The sequence below is a fragment of the Heterodontus francisci genome, chromosome 13 (genome assembly GCF_036365525.1).
Source record: "Heterodontus francisci isolate sHetFra1 chromosome 13, sHetFra1.hap1, whole genome shotgun sequence".
Classification (NCBI taxonomy): Eukaryota; Metazoa; Chordata; class Chondrichthyes; order Heterodontiformes; family Heterodontidae; genus Heterodontus; species Heterodontus francisci.
In genome coordinates this window covers 278,101-293,701 of record NC_090383.1, presented here as the reverse complement: position 1 = coordinate 293,701, position 15,601 = coordinate 278,101, and the positions used below count along the sequence as shown (strand labels likewise).

The following is a 15,601-nucleotide window of genomic DNA, read 5'->3' as shown; positions in this document are numbered from 1 at the left end:
CATCTCGCATCTCCTTTTCCTCTCCAAAATCCTTGATCATGTGGTCACCTCCCAAATCCGTGCACATCTTTATTTGAACTCCTTGTTTGAAATCCTCAAATCTGGTTTCCGTCCCCATCATGGTGTCAAGACTATGCTTACCAAAGTCACAAATGATATACTAGTTTTCTGTGACATTTTAATGGGCAGACTTCTTTTAGCGCCTATTCATAAGCATTTGGAGGCAGACTATTGTGATAATTGCTGGGCACTTCAGTGTTAAAGTAGTTTCTCATATACTGTTTAAGTCCCTGAAAAGGACATGCTTCAAACAATTACCAAAAAAGTCTACTTGATTTATAGAAGGGAGAAGTGGCCTAAAATTATATCAGTTGCATGAATTTCTTTTGATTGGACAGGTTTTATTGAAGCTCAACAGTTCAGCATTTGAAAATTTTCTTCAACCCAAAAAGCTTTATGAAAGGTTTTATTGGAAAAATAGTTTCAGTCTTGGTCTGTGCCAGTAGCTGACTGAGTCAGTGTGGCATCTGGTGCTCATTATTCTCCTCATTATTCCCAGACCACAAACAGGTAAAATCTGTCTATAGTTTGCTCCCTGATCTCTGTCCAGAGCTCCCTGCAGGAAATGATGCATATGTGGGTGTTGGGTAAGGACAAGATTGGATTCTGCTGTGAAAATCCCTCCTCATCCTCCTCAACCTGTCTGCAGCCTTGACAAAGTTCACCATGAAATTCTACTCCAATGCCTCTCCACCACTACCTGGCTGGGTGGGATTGCACCTGCCTGGTTTCATTCATTCTATCCTTTTGTAGCCAGAGAATCACCTGCAATGGCTTCTCCTCTCACTCCCACACTGTACTTCTGGTGTTCCCAAGGAATTATCCTTGGCCCCCTCCTTTTTCTCATCAACTTGCTGTCCTTCAGCATTGTCATCTGGTATATGGCATCAGTTTCATATCAATAGGAACATAAAAGTATAAGGAATAGGAGCAGGAGTAGACCATACGGTCTGTTGAGCCTGCTCCGCCATGCCATATGATCATGGCTAATCCTGGGCTTCAACTCCACTTTCCCGCCTGTTCCCCATATCCCTTGATTCCTTGAAAGACCAAAAATCTGCCTATCTGAACCTTAAATATATTCAATGATGGTGCATCCACAACCCTCGAGGGTAGAGATTTCCAAAAATTCACAACCCTTTGAGTGAAAACTTTCTCCTAATCTCAGTCCTAAGTGATCGGCCCCTTATCCTGAGACTGTGTGCCCGTGTTCTAGATTCCCCAGCCAGTGGAAACGATATCTCAGTATTAACTCTGTCAAGCCCCTTGAAATTTTGAATGTTTCATTGAGAGCACCTCATTCTTCTAAACCCCAGAGAATATAGACCCAATTTTCTCAGCCTCTCATCATAGGACAACCCTCTCATCCCAGGGACCAATCTAGCGAACCTTCGCTGTACTGCCTCCAATGCAGATGTATCCTTCCTTTAAATATGGAGACCAGAATTGCACACAGTATTCCAGGTGTTGTCTCACCAAAGCCCTGTACAACTGTAGCAAAACTTCTTTATTCTTGTACTCCAATTCCCTTGCAATAACAAAGAACAGTACAGCACAGGAACAGGCCATTCGACCCTCCAAGCCTGCGCCGATCTTGATGCCTGTCTAAACTAAAACCTTCTGCACTTCTGGGGACCGTTGATTGATGAGGGAAGGGCTGTAGATGTCATATACATGGACTTCAGTAAGGCGTTTGATAAGGTTCCCCATGGTAGGTTGATGGAGAAAGTGAAGTCGCATGGGGTCCAGGGTGTACTAGCTAGATGGATAAAGAACTGGCTGGGCAACAGGAGACAGAGAGTAGTAGTGGAAGGGAGTTTCTCAAAATGGAGACGTGTGACCAGTGGTGTTCCACAGGGATCCGTGCTGGGACCATTGTTTGTGATATACATAAATGATTTGGAGGAAAGTATAGGTGGTCTGATTAGCAAGTTTGCAGACGACACTAAGATTGGTGGAGTAGCAGATAGTGAAGGGGACTGTCAGAGAATACAGCAGAATATAGATAGATTGGAGAGTTGGGCAGAGAAATGGCAGATGGAGTTCAATCCGGGCAAATGCGAGGTGTTGCATTTTGGAAGATCCAATTCAAGAGTGAACTATACAATAAATGGAAAAGTCCTGGGGAAAATTGATGTACAGAGAGATTTGGGTGTTCAGGTCCATTGTTCCCTGAAGGTGGCAACGCAGGTCAATAGAGTGGTCAAGAAGGCATACAGCATGCTTTCCTTCATCGGACGGAGTATTGAGTACAAGAGTTGGCAGGTCATGTTACAGTTGTATAAGACTTTGGTTCGGCCACATTTGGAATACTGCGTGCAGTTCTGGTCACCACATTACCAAAAGGATGCAGATGCTTTGGAGAGGGTGCAGAGGAGGTTCACCAGGATGTTGCCTGGTATGGAGGGCGCTAGCTATGAAGAGAGGTTGAGTAGATTAGGATTATTTTCATTAGAAAGACGGAGGTTGAGGGGGGACCTGATTGAGGTGTACAAAATCATGAGAGGTATAGACAGGGTGGATAGCAAGAAGCTTTTTCCCCAGAGTGGGGGATTCAATTACTAGGGGTCACGAGTTCAAAGTGAGAGGGGAAAAGTTTAGGGGGGATATGCGTGGAAAGTTCTTTACGCAGAGGGTGGTGGGTGCCTGGAACGCGTTGCCAGTGGAGGTGGTAGACGCGCGCACGATAGCGTCTTTTAAGATGTATCTAGACAGATACATGAATGGGCAGGAAGCAAAGAGATACAGACCCTTAGAAAATAGGCGACAGGTTTAGATAGAGGATCTGGATCGGCGCAGGCTTGGAGGGCCGAAGGGCCTGTTCCTGTGCTGTAATTTTCTTTGTTCTTTGTATCCCTCTATTCTCATCCTATTCATGTATTTGTCAAGATGCCTCGTAAACGTCGCTATCGTAAGTGCTTCTATCATCTCCCCCGGCAGCAAGTTCCAGGCACTCACCATCCTCTGTGTAAAGAACTTGCCTCACACATCCCCTCTAAACTTTGCCCCTATGTCCTCGAGTAATTGACTCTTCCACCCTGGGAAAAAGCTTCTGACTATCCACTCTTTCCATGCCGCTCATAACTTTGTAAACCTCTATCATGTCGCCCCTCCACCTCCGTCGTTCCAGTGAAAACAATCCGAGTTTATCCAGCCTTTCCTCGTAGCTAATGTCCTCCAGACCAGGCAACATCCTGGTAAACCTCTTCTGTACCCTCTCCAAAGCCTCCCCATCCTTCTGGTAGTGTGGCGACCAGAATTGCACGCAATATTCCAAGTGTGGCCTAACTAAGGTTCTGTACAGCTGCAGCATGACATGCCAATTTTTATACTCTATGCCCCGACCGATGAAGGCAAGCATGCCATATGCCTTCTTGACTACCTTATCCACCTGCGTTGCCACTTTCAGTGACCTGTGGACCTGTACACCCAGATCTCTCTGCCTGTCAATACTCCTAAGGGTTCTGCCATTTACTGTATACTTCCCATCTGTATTAGATCTTCCAAAATGCACTACCTCACATTTGTCCGGATTAAACTCCATCTGCCATTTCTCCACCCAAGTCTCCAACCAATCTATATCCTGCTGTGTCCTCTGACAATCCTCATCACTATCCGCAACTCCACCAACCTTTGTGTCGTCCGCAAACTTACTAATCAGACCAGCGACATTTTCCTCCAAATCATTTATATATACTACAAACAGCAAAGGTCCCAGCACTGATCCATGCGGAACACCACTAGTCACATCCCTCCATTCAGAAAAGCACCCTTCCACTGCTACCCTCTGTCTGCTATGACCGAGCTAGTTCTGTATCCATCTTGCCAGCTCACCTCTGATCCCGTGTGACTTCACCTTTTGTACCAATCTGCCATGAGGGACCTTGTCAAAGGCTTTACTGAAGTCCATATAGACAACATCCACTGCCCTTCCTTCATCAATCATCTTCGTCACTTCCTCAAAAAACTCAATCAAGTTAATGAGACACGACCTCCCCTTCACAAAACCATGCTGTCTCTCGCTAATAAGTTCATTTGTTTCCAAATGGGAGTAAATCCTGTCCCGAAGAATCCTCTCTAATAATTTCCCTACCACTGACGTAAGGCTCACTGGCCTATAATTTCCTGGATTATCCTTGCTACCCTTCTTAAAAAAAGGAACAACATTGGCTATTCTCCAGTCCTCTGGGACCTCACCTGTAACCAATGAGGATACAAAGATTTCTGTGAAGGCCCCAGCAATTTCTTCCCTTGCCTCCTTCAGTATTCTGGGGTAGATCCCATCAGGCCCTGGGGACTTATCTACCTTAATGCTTTGCAAGATGCCCAACACCACCTCCTTTTTGATAACGACATGACCCAGACTATCTTCACTCCCTTCCCTGGACTCCTCTTCCACCAAGTCCTTCTCTTTGGTGAATACTGAAGCAAAGTACTCATTTAGTACCTCGCCCATTTCCTCTGGCTCCACGCATAGATTCCCTCCTCTGTCCTTGAGTGGGCCAACCCTTTCCCTGGTTACCCTCTTGCTCTTTATATACATATAAAAAGCCTTGGGATTCTCCTTAATCCTGTTTGCCAATGACTTTTCATGACCCCTTTTAGCCCTCCTGACTCCTTGCTTAGGTTCCTTCCTACTTTCTTTATATTCCTCAAGGGCTTCGTCCATTCCCAGCCTTCTAGCCCTTACAAATGTTTCCTTTTTCTTTTTGACTAGGCTCACAATATCCCTCGTTATCCAAGGTTCCCGAAACTTGCCAAACTTATCCTTCATCCTCACAGGAACATGCCGGTCCTGGATTCTAATCAATTGACCTTTGAAAGACTCCCACATGTCAGATGTTGATTTACCCTCAAACAGCCACCCCCAATCTAAATTCTTCAGTTCCTACCTAATATTGTTATAATTAGCCTTCGCCCAATTTAGCACCTTCACCCGAGGACTACTCTTATCCTTATCCACAAGTACCTTAAAACTTACGGAATTATGGTCACTGTTCCCGAAATGCTCCCCGACAGAGACTTCAATCACTTGGCCGGGCTCATTCCCCAATACCAGGTCCAGTACGGCCCCTTCCCCAGTTGGACTATATACATGTTGTTTCAAGAAGCTCTCCTGGATGCTCCTTACAAATTCTGCCCCATCTGAGCCCCTAGCACTAATTGAGTCCCAGTCAATATAGGGGAAGTTAAAATCACTAACCACGACAACCCTGTTACTTTTACATCTTTCCAAAATCTGTCTACATATCTGCTCCTCTACCTCCCGCTGGCTGTTGGGAGGCCTGTAGTAAACCCCCAACATCGTGACTGCACCCTTCCTATTCCTGAGCTCTACCCATATTGCCTCGCTGCATTAACCCTCCGAGGTGCCCTCCCGCAGTACAGCTGTGATATTCTCCTTAACCAGTAACGCAACTCCCCCACCCCTTTTACATCCCCCTCTATCCCGCCTGAAGCTTCTAAATCCTGGAACATTTAGCTGCCAATCCTGTCCTTCCCTCAACCAAGTCTCTGTTATAGCAACAACATCATAGGTCCAAGTACTAATCCAAGCTCTAAGTTCATCTGCCTTACCTGTTATACTTCTCGCATTGAAACAAATGCACTTCAGACCACCAGTCGTGCTGTGCTCAGCAACATCTCCCTGCCTGCTCTTCCTCTTAGTCTTACTGACCTTATTTACTAGTTCCCCCTCAGTTATTTCACCTGCTGTCCTACTGCTCTGGTTCCCACCCCCCTGCCACACTAGTTTAAACCCTCCCGAGTGACGCTAGCAAACCTCGCAGCCAGGATATTTGTGCCCCTCCAGTTTAGATGCAACCCGTCCTTCTTGTATAGGTCCCACCTGTCCCGGAAGAGATCCCAATGATCCAGATATCTGAAACTTTCCCTCCGACACCAGCTGTTCAGCCACGTGTTTAGCTGCACTATCTTCCTATTTCTAGCCTCACTGGCACGTGGCACAGGGAGTAATCCCGAGATTACAACCCTCGAGGTCCTGTCTTTTAACTTTCTACCTAACTCCCTGAACTCCCCGTGCAGGACCTCGTCACTCTTCCTGCCCTATGTCGTTAGTACCGATGTGTGCCACAACCTCTGGCTGTTCACCCTCCCCCTTCAGAATGCCCCCTGTCCGTTCAGAGACATCCTTGACCCTGGCACTAGGGAGGCAACATACCATCCTGGAGTCTCTTTCACGTCCACAGAAGCGCCTATCTGTGACCCTGACTATAGAGTCCCCTATAACTATTGCTCATCTGCGCTTTGCCCTCCCTTCTGAACAGAGCCAGCCGTGGTGCCACTGCTCTGGCTGCTGCTGCTGTTGTTTTCCCCTGATAGGCCATCCCCCCCAACAGTATCCAAAATGGTATACTTGTTAGAGAGGGGGATAGCCACAGGATATTCCTGCACTGTCTGCCTGCCCCTTTTAGCGGTCACCCATCTATCTGCCTGCACCTTGGGTGTAACCACTTCTCTAAAACTCCTGTCTATGATGCTTTCTGCCACCTGCATGCTCCTCAGTGCATCCAATTGCTGCTCCAACCGATCCATGCGGTTTGTGAGGAGCTGCAACTGGGTACACTTCCTGCAGATGTCGTCGTCCGGAACACTGGAAGCATCATGGACCTCCCACATCTCACAGGTGAAGCACTTTTCCCCTCTTAGTGACATTTCTAGCACTAATTAATAAATTAATTTAAAATAAATAATTAAATACTTATTAAATCCTTACTAAATTAAGTTACAATTAACTATATGGTCCCTCGTGTTAGATTTCTGCTGTAAATATTAAATGCTAAATACAGTAATCTCCTCCCTTCGGTTTAGTTACTCCTCTACTTATTAATTAATTAGCTAATTAGGGTTTTAATCAATTTTAATCAACCTTTTATTTTCAAATTCAGTACAGATTCCCTACCAGCCAATCACGTCACAGCTTTCCTGTGATGTCACTTTTTCAGTTTTTTTTTAGTTTTTTTTCAGTTTTTTTTTCAGTTTTTTTTTTCACCCGAGGTAACTTACCGCACCGGAATTCTGCCCTCCGAGTCTTCTCCCTGGATAAAGGTGAACACACCATTTGCTTTCCTAATTGCTTTCTATACCTACCTGCTAACTCTTTGTGTTCCTTGTACGAGTATACCCAAGTCTGACATCAACATTTACAAATTTCACACCTTTTAAAAAAAAAAAATTCTGCTCTTCTATTCTTACAACCAAAGTAAATAGTTATGCTCCATCTGCCACCTTGTTGCCCACACACTCAACCTGTCCATACCTCTTTGCAGTCCCTTTGTCCTCTTTGTATGTTGGCGATACACAGCTGTACCTCACCACTTCTCTTGACCTCCTCTTCCATCCCTAAATTGTCTGTCTGCTTGTCTGACATCCAGTACTGGCCTAATATCTCTCTATGTGGCTCGGTGTCCTATTTTGTTCCACAATGCTCCTGTGAAGTGCCTTGGGATGTTTTATTATGTTAAAGCCACCATATAAATGCAAGTTGTTTTTGGCTTATCTTCACCCACATAATGTGAAGCCCAAGTATTGCCCCTGCCCTGCCCTTGATAAGCAGCACTGATTCCTTGTGCCATAGCAAATTGACTTCAAGATTCTCGTTTTTATCTTCAAAGCCCTCCACAATTTTTCTGCACGGCTGATCTTTCACTCACTACAACTTGATCTTTGGACTTCTCTGCTTTGTTAGCTTGCCCCTGCCCCCCTCCCCATCTTCAAAAACCTCCTAAAAGACTTTGCTATCCCCAACCCCTTACATATTCCTTTTTTGGTTTATTTGGTGTTCATTTTCCCCTTCATAAACACTCTGAAATTTTATGTTTCACATAGTGAGTATAGGAATAGGAGGATAGAGCAGATGAATACGTGGCTGAGGCGATGGTGCAGGAGGGAGGGCTTTAGTTTCCTGGATCACTGGGACTGTTTCTGGCAAAGGTGGCACCTGAACCGGAACGGGACCAACATCCTTGCTGGGAGGTTTGCTAGTGCTGTTGGTGGGGAGGTTTAAACTAATTTGGCAGGGGGATGAGATACAGAGTGGAGGTACAGTAAGGGGTGATGCACAGTCAAATATAGAAGAGAAACAGAGTCAGTCTGGAAGGCAGTGCAAATATCGACCTGTTAAGGCACAAGTGAAAAATACAAGGCTGAATTGCATCTATTTTAATGCAAGGAGTCTTACTAGTAAGGCAGATAAATTGAGGGCATTGATTAGCACATGGCATTATGATATTATTGCTATCACAGAGACATGGTTGAGGGAGGGGCAGGACTGGCAGCTCATTATTCCAGGGTATAGAATCATCAGGCGTGACAGGGATAAAAGAGGTGGTGGTATTGCACTGTTGATCAAGGAGTCAATTACTGCATTAAGGAGGGACGATATCTTTAAAGGTTCCTCAAATGAGATCATGTGGGTAGAACATATGGCAAATCTCAGAGAGGTGTAAAAATAATAGGGTAATAATAGTAGGGGATTTCAACTTACCTAATATTAACTGGGATAGTCTTAGTGTAAAAGGCTTAAAGGGGGCGGAATTCTTAAAGTGCATACAGGAGAACTTTTTGAGCCAGTCCGTAGAAAGTTCTACAAGAGAAGGGGTAGTACTGGACCTAATCCTAGGGAATGAAGCTGGACAAGTGGTAGACGTGTCAGTGGGGGAGCATTTCGGGGATAGTGACCATAACTCTGTAAGATTTAAGGTAATTATGGAAAAGGACAAAGACGGGCCAGAAATAAAGGTACTGAATTGGGGGAAGGCCAATTTCAATATGATAAAACAGGATCTGGCCAGAGTGGACTAGGAGCAGCTACTTGTAGGAAAGTCTACATCAGACCTGTGGGAGTCATTCAAAGAGGAAAGAGTGAGAGTTCAGCGCCAACATGTACCCGTCAAGGTGAAGGGTAGGACCAACAAGTCCAGGGAACCCTGAATGTCAAGGGATATAGAGGATTGGATCAGGAAAAAAAAGGAGGCTTATGGCAGATTCCGAGCGCTGAAAACAGCGGAGGCATTAGAGGAGTATAGAAAGTGTAGGTGGGTACTTAAAAAAAAAAGTAATTAGGAGAGTAAAGAGGGGACATGATAAAACACTGGCGGGCAAGATAAAGGAAAATCCTAAGGCATATTATAAGTATATTAAGGGCAAGAGGATAACCAGGGAAAGAGTGGGGCCCATGAGGGACTAAAGTAGCAATCTGCATGTGGAGCCGGAGGACATGAGTGAGGTTTTAAATGATTACTTTGCATCCGTGTTCACTATGGAGAAGGGCGATGTAGGTGTAGAGATCAGGGAGGGAGATTGTGATATACTTGAACATATTCGCATTGAAAGGGAGGAAGTATTAGCTGTTTTAGCAGGCTTAAAAGTGGATAAATTCCCAGGCTGTTACGTGAGGCAAGGGAGGAGATAGCAGGAGCTCTGACACAAATTTTCAAATCCTCTCTGGCCACAGGAGAGGTACCAGAGAACTGGAGGACAACGAATGTGGTACCATTATTCAATAAAGGGAGCAGGGATAAACCAGGTAATTACAGGCCGGTAAGTCTAACATCAGTGGTTGGGAAAATATTGGAAAAAATTCTGAGGGACAGGATAAATCTCCACTTGGAGAGGCAGGGATCAATCAGGGATAGTCAGCATGGCTTTGTCAGGGGGAGATCGTGTCTAACTAACTTAGTTGAATTTTTCGAGGTGGTGACTAGATGTGTAGATGAGGGTAAAGCAGTTGATGTAGTCTACATGGACTTCAGTAAGGCTTTTGATAAGGTCCCGCATGGGAGATTGGTTAAGAAGGTAAGAGCCCATGGGATCCAGGGCAATTTGGCAAAGTGGATCCAAAATTGGCTTAGTGGCAGGAGACAGAGGGTAATGGTCGAGGGTTGTTTTTGCGAGTGGAAGCCTGTGACCAGTGGTGTACCGCAGGGATCGATGCTGGGACTTTTGCTGTTTGTAGTGTACATTAATGATTTAGACGTGAATATAGGAGGTATGATGAGTAAGTTCGCAGATGACACGAAAATTAGTGGTGGTATAAATAGTGAGGAGGAAAGCCTTAGATTACAAGACAATATAGATGGGCTGGTAGGATGGGCAGAGCAGTGGCAAATGGAATTTAATCCTGAGAAATGTGAGGTGATGCATTTTGGGAGGACTAACAAGGCAAGGGAATATACAATGGATGGTAGGACCCTAGGAAGTACAGAAGGTCAGAGGGATCTTGGTGTACTTGTCCATAGATCACTGAAGGCAGCAGCACAGGTAGATAAGGTGGTTGGGAAGGCATATGGGATACTTGCCTTTATCAGCCGAGGCATAGAATATAAGAGCAGGGAGGTTATGATGGAGCTGTATAAAACACTAGTTAGGTTACAGCTGGAGTGCTGTGTACAGTTCTGGTCACCACACTATAGGAAGGATGTGATTGCAATGGAGAGGGTGCAGAGGAGATTCACCAGGATGCTGCCTGGGCTGGAGCATTTCAGCTATGAAGAGAGACTGAAAAGACTAGGGTTGTTTTCCTTAGAACAGAGAAGGCTGAGGGGGGACATGATTGAGGTATACAAAATTATGAGGGGCATTGATAGGTTAGATAGGAAGAAACTTTTTCCCTTGGCAGAGGTGTCAATAACCAGGGGGCTTAGATTTAAGGTAAGGGTCAGGAAGTTTAGAGGGGATTTGAGGAAAAAAATTTTCACCCAGAGGGTGGTTGGAATCTGGAACGCACTACCTGAAGAGGTGGTAGAGGCAGGAACCCTCACAACATTTAAAAAGTATTTAGATGAGCACTTGAAACGCCATAGCATACAAGGCTGCTGGCCAAGTGCTGGCAAATGGGATTAGAATAGTTGGGTGCTTGATAGCCGGCACAGATACAATGGGCCGAAGGGCCTGTTTCTGTGCTGTATGACTATGACATGAGGGGTGATACATAAATCTGTCTTGTTTAGAATATGCAGGAGTTTCAGCGTCGGCTTTCTCAATCAGAACTACGTAGATGGTGTCCTTCATCACCGTTCTTCTCAAAAAACCAACCCTTAACCCCCACGGTCCCCTCTGCAACCCCCCTTCCTCTCCAAAGTCCTTGAACATATTGTCGCCTCCTAAATCCATTCCCATCTTTCCTGGAACTCTGTTTGAATCCCTCCAATCAGGTTTCCGCCCCTGCCATGGTACCAAAACAGCGCTTATCAAAGTCACAAATGATATCCTATGTGACTGTGACAAAGGTAAACTTTCCCTCCTCCTCCTTCTCGACCTGTCTGCAGCCTTTGACACCATTGACCACACCATCCTCCTCCAACGTTCTCTATTGTCGTCCAGTTGGGTGGGTCTACCCTCACCTAGTTCCATTCTTATCCATGTAACTGTAGCCAGAGAATCACTTGCAATGGCCTCTCTTCCTGCTCATGCACCATTATCTCTGGTGTTCCCCAAGGACCTGTCCTTGGCCCCCTCCTATTTCTCGACTACATGCTGCCCCTCAGCACCATCATCCAAAAGCACGGCAATAGCTTTCACATGTATGCTGACGACACTCAGCTCTACCTCACCACCACTTCTCTCAATTCCTCCACTGTTTAAATTATCAGACTGCTTATCCAACATCCAGTACTGGACGAGCAGAAATTTCCTCCAACTAAATGTTGGGAAGACTGAAGTCATTGTTTTCGGTCCCCGCTCCAAACTCTGTTCCCTACCCATTGACTGCAACCCTCTCTTGGCAACAGTCTGAGATTAAGCCAGCCTGTTCATAAGCTTGGTGTCACATTTGATCCAAAGATGAGCTTCGAACCTCATATTCATACCATCACAAAGTCTGCCTATTTCCACCTCCATAGCATCGCCCACCTTTGCCCTTGCCTCAGCTTATCTGCTGCTGAAACCCTCATTCAGGCCTTGGTTGCCTCTACACTTGACTATTCCAATGCACTCCTGGCTGGTCTCACACATTTTACTCTCAATAAACTTGAGGTCATCCAAAGCTCTGCTGTCCGTGTCTTAACTTGCACCAAGACCCGTTCCCCTCTCACCCATGTGCTCACTGACCTACATTGGCTCCCGGTCAAGCAATGCCTTGATTTTAAAATTCTCATCCTTGTTTTTAAATCCCTCCATGGCCTCACCCCTCCCTATCTTTGTAATCTCCTCCAGCCCCACAACCCAAGATATCAGCACTCCTCTAATTCTGGCCTCTTGTGTATCTCTGATTTTAATCATTCCACCATCGGTGGCCGCGCCTTCAATTGCCTAGGTCCCCAACTTTGGAATATCCTCCCCTCACCTCTCTTTTCTCAACCTCACTTTCCTCCTTTAAGACACTCCTAAAAGCCACCTCCTTTGACCAAGCTTTTGGTCGTCTGACCGAATATCTCCTTTTGTGGCTCTGTGTCATACTTTGCTTTATAATGCTCCTGTAAAACGCCTTGGGACATTTCATTACATTAAAGATGCTATGTAAATACAAGTTGTTGTTGGCTCCGGTGCCTGAACCGATGAAGTAAAAGCTGCTTCTTGGCCCAAAAAGAAGTGAGCAGGCAGGTGGCAATTTGTGCAGTAGGTTCTTGCATTAAGCTTTGCCGCTAGAAATTCTGTGGCTTCTGTTCCACTTTTCAAACCAGAATATTGCTACATGATTCCTGAAAGCTATATTGCCTATGTGAAGGAAACATTCATTTTGAGAAAAGTAGTGTCTCCATTCAAGGCAGACATCCACCTCACCAGTGGTGCATTTAGATCTACATTATCAGGTCGAAAGATTTTAGCAAATCTCATGTAAGGACTAAGGTGAATCATAAATGCCATGCCAACATTGCATATCATCAAATGAAACCTTGGTTTAAAGGGAAGATGTACATTGACAATACTTTCTTCACTGAGAGGATCAAGTGATATTTCTTCCTTTACCATTGTAGTACTAGACAGAATACATCAATTTCGGCTTCTTTTATCATTATAGGTTGCTGTTGAGGATCGGATCAAGCAGCTGCAAGAAGCATACCGGGATTTTGGTCCTTCATCGCAACACTTTCTCTCCAGTAAGTTGGACTTACAGAAACCTAGCACCATCATTTTGTTGCATTTTAAATATCTTGCAGCTGTACAGAACCTTAGTTAGGCCACACTTAGAATATTGCATGCAATTCTGGTCGCCACACTACCAGAAGGACATGGAGGCTTTGGAGAGGGTACAGAGGAGGTTTACCAGGATGTTGCCTGGTCTGGAGGGTATTAGCTATGAGGAGAGGTTGGATAAACTCGGATTGTTTTCACTGGAACGATGGAGGTGGAGGGGCGACATGATAGAGGTTTACAAAGTTATGAGCGGCATGGACAGAGTGGATAGTCAAAAGCTTTTTCCCAGGGTGGAAGAGTCAGTTACTAGGGGACATAGGTTTAAGGTGCGAGGGGCAAAGTTTAGAGGGGATGTGCGAGGCAAGTTTTTTACACAGAGGGTGGTGAGTGCCTGGAACTTGCTGCCAGGGGAGGTGGTGGAAGCAGATCCAATAGCGACGTTTAAGAGGCATCTTGACAAATATATGAATAGGAAGGGAATAGAGGGATAAGGGCCCTGGAAGTGCAGAAGGTGTTAGTTTAGGCAGGCATCAAGATCGGCGCAGGCTTGGAGGGCCGAATGGCCTGTTCCTGTGCCGTACTGTTCTGTTTTGTTCCAGTGTTGCATTTAGAGAGTATTTGAAGGCTTTATGGGTGTTGCTTTGTGCATGGGCGTGTGTGTGTAAATGTAAATGTTAAAGGAATGCAGTCTACAGTTAAAGTGAAGCACTGTTGTTTGTATGGCTGGATTATTAATTAATCTTTGTGTTTTGCTGAGATTTACATTTTTTGATTATTTTTTAAGCTCTATGTAAACAATGTGTATTCAGGCTGCTAAGATGTGCACTGTAGTAAAAGTCTTGTGGCCTGTGCATCTGTTTGCCGTACTTTAGTTCTAATCCTGCATTTCCATTTCTGTAGCCTCCGTTCAGTTGCCTTGGCAGAGAGCTGTATCATACAACAATAAAGTGCCATATTACATCAAGTAAGTTCTCTTAAAGCTACCATGTTAAATGTGGAAAAATGTTAGACCCTATTATTAAAGACATTATAGCAGGGCACTTAGAAAAATTCCAGGTAATCAGGCAGAGTCAACATAGTTTTTTGAAAGGGAAATCTTGTTTAACCAATTTATTGGAGTTCTTTGAAGAGGTAACATGTGCTGTGGATAAAGGGGAACTGGTGGATGTACTGTACTTGAATTTCCAGAAGGTGTTTGATAAGGTGCCACATCAAAGGTTATTGCTGAAAATAAAAGCTCATGGTGTAGGGGGTAACATTTTGGCATGGATAGAAGTTTGGCTAGCTAACAGGAAACAGAGAGTAGGTATAAATTGGTCATTTTCTGGTTGGCAAGATGTAACAAGTGGAATCAATGCTGGGGCCTCAACTTTTTACAATTTATATAAATGACTTGGATGAAGGGACCAAAGGCATGGTTGCTAAATTTGCTGATGACACAAAGATAGGTGGGAAAGTAAGTTGTGAAGAGGACATAAGGAGGCTACAAAGGGATATAGATAGGTTAAGTGAGTGGGCAAAGATCTGACAAATGGAGTATAATGTGGGAAAATGTGAAATTGTCCATTTTGGCAGGAAAAATAAAAATGAAGCATATTATATAAATGGTAAGAGATTGCAGAGCTCTGAGATGCAGAGGGATCTGGGTGTCCTAGTGCATGCATTGCAAAAGATTAGTATGCAGGTACTGCAAGTAATTAGGAAAGCTAATAGAATGTTATCGTTTATTGCGAGGGAAATTGAATACAAAAGTAGGGAGGTTATGCTTCAGTAATACAGGGCATTGGTGAGACCACATCTGGAGTACTGTGTACAGTACTGGTCTCCTTATTTAAGGAAGGATGGAAATGCATTGGAAGCAGCTCAGAGAAAGTCTACTAGACTAATGCCTGGAATGGGCAGGTTGTCTTATGAGGAAAGGTTGGATAGCCTAGGCTTGTATCCACTGTATCTTAGAAGAGTGAGAGGCAACTTGATTGAAACATATAAGATTCTGAGGGGTCTTGACAGGATGGATGTGGAAAGGATGTTTCCTCTTGTGGGAGAATCTAGAACTAGGGGTCTCTATTTTAAAAATAATTTTAAAAAAATTGTTTTTAAATGGGTCGCCCATTTAAGGCAGAGATAAGGAGAACTTTCTTCTCCTATAGGGCCGAGAGTCTTTGGAACTCTCTTCCTCAAAAGGAGGTGGAAGCAGAGTCTTTGAATATTTTGAAGGCAGAGGTAGAAATGTTCTTGATAAGCAAGGGAGTGAAATATATTGGGGGTAGGTGGGAATGTGGAGTTGAGGTTACAGTCAGATCACCAATGATCTTGTTGAATGGCGGAGCAGGCTCGAGGGGGCAAGTGGCCTACTCCTGCTCCTAATTTGTATGTACATGCGTGCCATATTTCATAATGTGCAATCACAATATTTTTACTTCCTCCTGGAATTAAGTTTTAAAGC

The 15,601-nt window shown here is 44.6% G+C and overlaps 1 protein-coding gene across 9 annotated transcripts in view; it reads left to right on the top strand.

The window, feature by feature from the left end:
* The window catches only part of LOC137376165 (utrophin-like), a 904,611-nt gene that overhangs the window by 679,099 nt on the left and 209,911 nt on the right, over positions 1 to 15,601 (top strand). For all 9 annotated transcript variants that reach the window (XM_068044198.1, XM_068044197.1, XM_068044199.1 and 6 more), the window contains 2 exons: positions 13,040 to 13,118; positions 14,056 to 14,119. In XM_068044198.1, the coding sequence (XP_067900299.1) occupies positions 13,040 to 13,118; positions 14,056 to 14,119 (143 nt within the window). The remainder of the gene's footprint in view (positions 1 to 13,039; positions 13,119 to 14,055; positions 14,120 to 15,601) is intronic.